The sequence below is a fragment of the Heterodontus francisci genome, chromosome 25 (assembly GCF_036365525.1).
Source record: "Heterodontus francisci isolate sHetFra1 chromosome 25, sHetFra1.hap1, whole genome shotgun sequence".
NCBI lineage: Eukaryota > Metazoa > Chordata > Chondrichthyes > Heterodontiformes > Heterodontidae > Heterodontus > Heterodontus francisci.
Genome location: NC_090395.1, coordinates 71,695,643 through 71,703,226, shown reverse-complemented (window position 1 = coordinate 71,703,226; position 7,584 = coordinate 71,695,643). Strand labels below are relative to the sequence as shown.

The 7,584-nt window shown below is 44.0% G+C and overlaps 1 protein-coding gene across 1 annotated transcript; it reads right to left on the bottom strand.

Moving 5' to 3' along the window:
* Window positions 1-244: 244 nt before the first annotated feature.
* Window positions 245-6,037, bottom strand: inka2 (inka box actin regulator 2). Its single transcript, XM_068057740.1, has 2 exons — window positions 5,885-6,037; window positions 245-2,370 (listed from the first exon to the last, which is right to left on the bottom strand). Exons 1-2 carry the CDS (start codon window positions 5,918-5,920, stop codon window positions 1,309-1,311), a joined length of 1,098 nt encoding a protein of 365 aa, XP_067913841.1. The 5' UTR covers window positions 5,921-6,037; the 3' UTR covers window positions 245-1,308.
* Between the last annotated feature and the right edge of the window lie 1,547 nt (window positions 6,038-7,584).

Here is a 7,584-nt window from a genome sequence, read left to right as displayed (position 1 = left end):
TCTCGGAGGATTTGTTACAGAGATAGGGAAGGATGAGGACATGAGAGGGATCTGAACACGAGAGTGAGAATTTTAAAATCGAGGTGTTGCTGGGCTGGGAGCCAATGTAGGTCAGCGAGCACAGGAAACAATTCAAAAAATATCAGCATTATATTATCCTCGAGAACAGATTCATAATAGAAGGTCTTAAAAATCAGCCAGCCTTGTTTCAATGTGGGCACTGTCAACATTTATTAAATCTCCTAGCTCTGTGTCCCTGCATAGAACATTTTCAACAACAGGTCATGAGTAATATCTGACACAACACCTTCCTATTCTATTACATCCAAGTATTAACAACCAAATCAGATTTTAAATACAAACAAGATCTTGATGCTTCATCTCACTTATTCACACTCCTCTGATGAAGCTGTCCTACCATCCATATAGCATTAAGAAAATGTCCACTCATCCTGTTGTTACAAATATAGGTTTGAACTGTCAATTGGAACTTATGGGTTAAAAAGAACCTTCTTGAACACAGGCAAATAGGGGCAGAAGGGATACGGATTCCATTTGTGACTCAGTTAATAAATGCACAGCACGTTGTAATACTGAGTAAGACAGTCCAGGAAGGTTCTGTGTCCTAGCTCTGGTCTGTACTCTGCTGATTTCAGTTGGGGCTGTAGGTGGGGCATTCCCGTTAGCCTCAGTGTCTCTGGGCTGGGAATGGAAACAATCAGGCTGGGTTGCCCAATCATTATTCAGAAGGTACGCGCTTTGTGACTGTCAGCCGAGGATAGGATCGGGACATGGTGAACGGCCGGTTTTGGAGTCAAATATCCAGCTGACACTCAGTGGAACCGTTCATGCATGAAGAATAAACGGACCAGAAGTTAGAGGGCTTCCAGCCACCGTGCTCCAGAAAGAGCCAGTTCCTTCGGGCGGCGAAGGAGGGGACGTTGGGAGCGTATAAAAGAGAAACGGCCTCAATTGCTGAAAAGGGAGAGCAGGCGAGATGAACTTATCTCTTTTGGGTTATAATGACTTTACAGGCAATTTACAGGGGCAAAGCGTTTCAAAACAGGTTGCCTTAACTCAAAATATGGCAAACAGAGAGAAAGATAGTTTGAACATGTTTCATCTGTCAATGTCTCTTTAAATAGTCTTGACACGTTTCACTCTTGACATTCAAATATTCAAAAAGAAATTGTTTGAAAAAATGTACTGTAAACAATATCGATCCCATCGTTTTTGGGGCCACTGAAGGATGTAAAGGAAATTAAGTGCAATTCATTTTCTTCGTTATCAAGATTTTCACATTTGAAATCAGACCCAAACCACAGTGTTATAGTCAAACTGAGACTGTTTCTCGGTCACCGACTGGACCAGTTTATTTGTGCAGCTGTTGGATCTGAGATTCTTTTCATCCAGTAATGTGGTGCAGTAAGTCCCACGTCCATCCTGAGCCTGGTTGTTCTGAGTGTTGCTCCCCCGCAATGCAAAGTAAAAGGTTACCTTCTGCTTGGAACCCTTGATGGACCTTTTGGTGATGGCATCTCGCGGGTTACTTGTTGGCGTCTGGCCATGCCTCTCCTTCACCAGCTTTCCCTTCTCAGGCCGCACGCTTCTCAGCAGCTTCTTGAAGATATTGGCAGTGAGGTTCAATTTCTTTTGGAATTCCTGAGATCTGCTGAGGACGGGAACGTGGTCACGTCGACCCTCCACAGAGGTGGGATGGGGCTTCTTCTCCAACTCGGGCAAGTCTAACCAGTTGCCCACCAAGTCAGCAAAGACGTTGTCTCCCAAAATGAGGGGCTGCCTATTTCTACTCTGGGAGAGCAGAGAGGAGGTCCAATCATTTGAGGTGTTGGAATCTTGTGTTGACCTACTGCCCACTTTCCTTGCTGTAGGGAGCTCGTGAACCTCTGGTGGGGCAGCTACCTGGGTCTGCTCATTGTGGTCCAATCTAGGTGAAGCTGGTGATGGGGCATCCTTGAGATGATCGAGAGGCATAGATAATAGCGCTGATGACTGCATCTCTTGACAAGGAGTCTCCCTGAAATATTGCTCTAATCTCCAGCCCATGGGTTTTTCAGCCTGTCCTGGAAAGGTTGCGGGGCTCGATGTACAGAGCCTGCTGCTGCTGCTGGGCTTGCAAGTTTTCCTCTCCAGCCTGGTGCCTGGCCAGCCCTCACTGACTTTGGATTCGTCCTTCCCGTTTCTCAACCATTGCTGGCTGTTAGTGATGGATGAAGCTTGGCCCCGAAACCCTGAGATCTCCAACTGTTCCAAAGCTGTCTGCACTTGGAGAAGTTTCAGCTCCTGGAGGGCGTCCATCATACAATTCATCTGGTCCTGGAGCCCATCTCCAGCTTCCTTCATCGATTGCTGTGAATGCACATTTACACTGTTAGCACTGCAGCCAGAATACATTGAAAGCCTCTCAATGTCATCCCCATCTATTAATGAACCACACATCATCCGCACAAGACATCAACTTGCTCACTCACCACTTCCAGCAGTTTCCCTTCCTAAAGCATTTACATAAAAAGACAAATAATCATTTTCCATTTGTCTAAACGTATGCAGGAACTAAAAAGCCCTAAATATCCTTATCCATGTAGAGATGGTCCCTTGCACAGTCAGGCAAAGCACATATATCACTTAATATAAATATACATCAAAACAGTTTCCCAACAATATCTGATTTTCTAAAAGCAATAGCACTGTGCGTTGTAACAAGATACCGAGGTAGAGGCATTGCATATGGATGAAAAATTGAACTTTTAGATTTTTTTCGGGAAGGGGTTAATGTGTGTGATCTGACTGCTGTTTCAGATCTTCCTCGAGTGGTTTAACCGAGACTGAATTGCCAACAGGTGTCTAAATAAGGTCCGCACCTTCCACCAATCACTTCCACTTTCACTACAAAAATGCTCCGAAATTTGATGCAAGTCCCAGGACAAAAACTGTCCCCAGGCCCTGAGAACCAGTTCAGTGCAACAATTCCACTGACATTAGATATGAAAGCACAACATTGCATTAAGTTAAAGATTTGCAATTGGACCCCATCGACAAGAATATTTTAAATGCTCCCCTCGCTAAAATACATATATATAATATTTTCCAGCACTAGCTGTTCATCTCACTCTCTGCCAGTAATATATTGTCACAGACAAAACACGCCAGTGAGAGTTTATTATCCCCTGCACAGATTCACTTTGCTATTGAACAACCCCTTTCAAATGGCGTTTGATACAGTGCCACACAACAGACTTGTCAGCAAACTTGTAGCTCATAGAATAAAAGGGACGGCAGCAACATGGATACGGAATTGGCTGAGTGACAGGAAACAAAGAGTAGTGGTTAAAGGATGTTATTCAGGCTGGAGGAAGGTTTGTAGTGGAGATCCCCAGGGATCAGTGTTGGGAACCTTGCTTTTCCAGATACAAATCAATGACCTGGACGTTGGTGTACAGGGCACAATTTCAAAGTTTGCAGATGATACAAAACTTGGAAGCATTGTGAACTGTGAAGAGGACAGTGTAGAACTTCGAAAGGACATAGACAAGTTGGTGGAATGGGCAGACAGGTGGCAGATGAAGTTCAATGCAGAGAAATGTGAAGTGATTCATTTTGGTAGGAAGAACATGGAGAGACAATATAAAATAAAGAGTATAATTCTATAGGGGGTGCAGGAGCAGAGGGACCTGGGGGTATATTTGCATAAGTCATTGAAAGTGGCAGGACAGGTTGAGAGAGCATACAGTATCCTGGACTTTATTACTAGGGGCATAGAGTACAAGAGCAAGGAAGTTATGTTGAACTTGTATAAGACACTAGTTTGGCCTCAGCTGGAGTATTGGGTCCAGTTCTGGGCGCCGCACTTGAGGAAAGACGTGAGGGCATTGGAGAGAGTACAGAAAAGATTCATAGGAATGGTTCCAGGGATGAGGAATTTCAGTTATGAAGATAGATTGGAGAAGTTGGGACTGTTTTCCTTGGAGAAGAGAAGGCTGAGAGATGATTTGATAGAGGTATTCAAAATTATGAGGGGTCTGGACAGAGTAGATAGAGAGAAACTGTTCCCACTTGTGAAAGGATCGAGAATGAGAGGGCACAGATTTAAAGTATTTGGTAAGAGAAGCAAAAGTGACATGAGGAAAAACTTTTTCACGCAGCGAGTGTTTAAGGTCTGGAATGCGCTGCCTGAGAACATGGTGGAGGCAGGTTCAATTGAAGCATTCAAAAGGGAATTAGACTGTTACAGGAAAAGGAAGAATGTGCAGGTTTATGAGGAGAAGGTAGGGGAATGGAACTGAGGGAGCTGCTCCTTCAGAGAGCCAGTGCGTACACGATGGGCCGAATGGCCACCTTCTGCGCTGCAACAATTCTGTGATTCTGAGAACAAAGCCTGTCCCTTTTATAATCCACTGTAACTTTATAATCTTACCTCTTGTTTAATTGACAATTTTAAGACATCATTTTCCCTCTGCACAGGCACAGTCCCATCGCACAGTGGGACGAATAAAGCCCCTTTCAAATGAGCTGTGTTTTATTAATAAGGCACTGTTGATTGACAAGGTGACAAATACAAGCCCATCACAGGATAGCCATATGCTGGGTGGGTGTCGCTTGCTTGATCCAGTTAATCAGCACCTCGAGGTGTGCTCACATATATTTTTAAAATCCGAAATATCATGGCAAGCGACAACGCTTTAATAAGCATTAATATTTCACAAAGGCCAGTCTGGCTCTATATCAATCAAATCAAATGTTTATTAAAATCTGTCTAAAAGCTTTGGCTACGACTCCTGGTTAAGTATATCCTGGTCTATTTGGTTACGATAACGGTTGAATTAAATCTCATAACCGAATTAAACACGAGAAGAAAAATCACCAGGTTGGATCTGAACTTTTGGTTTGAATTCAGAGAGGACAGTCGCTCCAGTTTAATTGTGTGTCTGTGTGTTTTTGTTTGTTCCATTTGAACAGACGCAGCAGCTGTGAGTGAGAACAGATGAGATGGAAGGATATGAAAATGTTTACACGCCAGTGCTTTCATTCCGAGTGCTTTTTTTCGGTGGAAAGCGTGCGTGTGGAAATGATATACATCAGTCTAATTTTTTAAAACCTAAATTGGCACAACTGCGGATTACAATGTAAAAAAAAAAAATCCGGAATTCCATGTAATTAAAAAGGGCAATCGGATTGATTGCAGTTTGTAACGCAGTGAACCCCAAGGCTTGGGAAGAGGGAGGTTGGTTTGCAGTTGTGACAGTCCCTTCCCTCAGTCCCTCAGTCTGCTCAGTTCTGCAGGATTAATTATCCTTCTGTGGTTCCCTATGTATTTTGGGTGGGTTCTCGCAGTTGAGGCAAGCTGCCTCTTTGACCTTCATGTAAATGAGGACACTGAAGGGAATGTGTGGATGGGGAGGGTGGAGAGAGGGGGGTCTAGTTTGATAACCCATCCACCACACTAATAATAATACAACACACACACACAACAAAAGTAACACCAGATCCTAGAAAGTGATAATTTATACATAAGAAATTCACGCCTCTCCCCCCAAAAAAGGACAAGTGTTAACGAGCTAAGTGCATCGAATCTTATTTTGACTATATAATCTTGAAAATGATTTACATTGACTGAATTGTAATAGATTTTAATCCAGACGCAGATGGAACAATTGCAATTTCGACATTCTAACAACCTCCTTCACAATCTATTATTCCCTCAGTAATTCGACTAAGGAGACGGGGAACCAACAGCCTAATATTTGATGTCGAAACAGAGGCTCATTCTATCCGCTCACAGTGTGGATAACTTCACATTAACCAGCCACACTGGGGTAAAATGCAAAAACACAAACAGCTCCCAAATCAATCGAATGCACCTTACCAACTCCTGCTTCAAACGACGCAGACTGTTGTCCATGGTCGCTTTATTGTCGGGGCTCAAGGAAGCAAAAAGTTAGACTGTTAAAAATCTGCGGCCGAAAGAATTCAGCACATTCCACGTGTCCATTCGGAAAAGAGTGCTGCCCCGTCAATATCCTGTCTGCCAGCGAGTCTGAATACAGACAGAAGGAGAGGGAGGGTTGCTTTGCAGTTGAGAGGTTGGCTTTTCATAGTCCCACTTGTGCTTGGTCGAGTCTGTACAGTGTAAGTGTTTTGCTGAATTTTGGTATCATATTACTCTACCCTCAGGACTGACCTATTGATCATTTACTTCGTTCCTGCCAATTCCTTCCTCCATTATTTCCTCTTTCTCCTGACTCGCCACTCATTTCATCTCATTATTGTGGCCCCTATTGCCCCTCCTCTCCCCCAGTGACAGTTCTGAAACCTTCCTGCCAATCCTGTCTGTCTTTGAAGCCACAAAGACAACTGGAAAGTGGGAACTCTCTTCCCCCAAAAAGGTGTTGGGTTAGGGATCAATGGAAAATGTCAAAACTGCGATTGGTTGATTTTTTTTTTAGGGAAGGGTATTAAGGTTATGAAACCAAGGCGGGTAAATGGAGTTCAGACATCAGCCATGATTTTTTTAAATTTGTTCATGGGGTGTGAGCCAGCATTTATCATCCATCCCTAATCGTCCTTGAGAAGGTGGTGGTAAAGGGAGTTCCAGGATTTTGACCCAGCGACAGTGAAGGAATGGCGATATAGTTCCAAGTCAGGATGGTGTGTGGTTTGGAGGGGAACTTGCAGGTAGTGGTGTTCCCATGTATTTGCTGCCCTTGTCCTTCTAGGTGGTAGAGGTCGGGGGTTTGGAAGGTGATGCTGAAGGAGCCTTGGTGAGTTGCTGCAATGCAGCTTGTAGATGGTACATACTGCTGTCACTGTGCACCAGTGAATGGCAGAACAGGCCCGAAGGGCTGAATGGCCTCCTACTGTTCTTTTTGTGCTGGATTTAGATTTGTGCTGGTGATACCATCTCACAGCTGCTTTCTTATATGTGAGCCAAGTGGAGCCGAGACAGCGAGGCCTAGAAATTAGATGCTGTGGCAGGTTTATAAGCATATGGGTGTCCAATATGGTTGGTAGCAAGCACACTCACATTTCCGCCATATTGCTGAAAGTAGAAAAAGAGGCGTGCAATGCAGGTTGCAGAAGCACCATTTAAATATTGCTCGTGTGTACTGCATCATGTAATGGCAACCCTTCGGCGGGGGTTAAAGGTCAGGGCTAGATCGGCAAATGCCAGGAGTGAAGTCCGAGCATTTCTTGGCTCCTGATCAGTGACAGCACTTCAAGCACACACTGAGAGGTGCACAGTATGTCAGGCAGAAGGCCCATTCCTCACCCAATAACAAACCCTCATATTATTAGCTCTCTATTGTCTGTATCAAACACTCCTGTATCTGGGTTTGGCTTCACACACATGCCAGCATGTTACTGGAGTGCCAATTAAAAGAACGACTCGCATTAACATAGTGTCTCTCATGGTCTCAGAATGTCGCAAAGTGCTTTACAGTCAATGAAGTACTTTTGAAATGTAATCAATATTGTAATGTAAGTTTAATGCCTCATCGAAAAGATGGTACCTCCAGCAGTGCAGCACTCCCTCAGGAGTGTCAGCCTAGATTTTATGCCCAAGTG

Excerpts from the sequence above, each read along its gene's own strand:
- inka2 (XM_068057740.1), bottom strand. The coding sequence starts at position 5,920 with ATGGACAACAGTCTGCGTCGTTTGAAGCAGGAGTTG. Across the intron at positions 2,371-5,884 it reads GTCGTTTGAAGCAGGAGTTG|CAATCGATGAAGGAAGCTGG; the intron begins GTAAGGTGCATT and ends GTGCATTCACAG.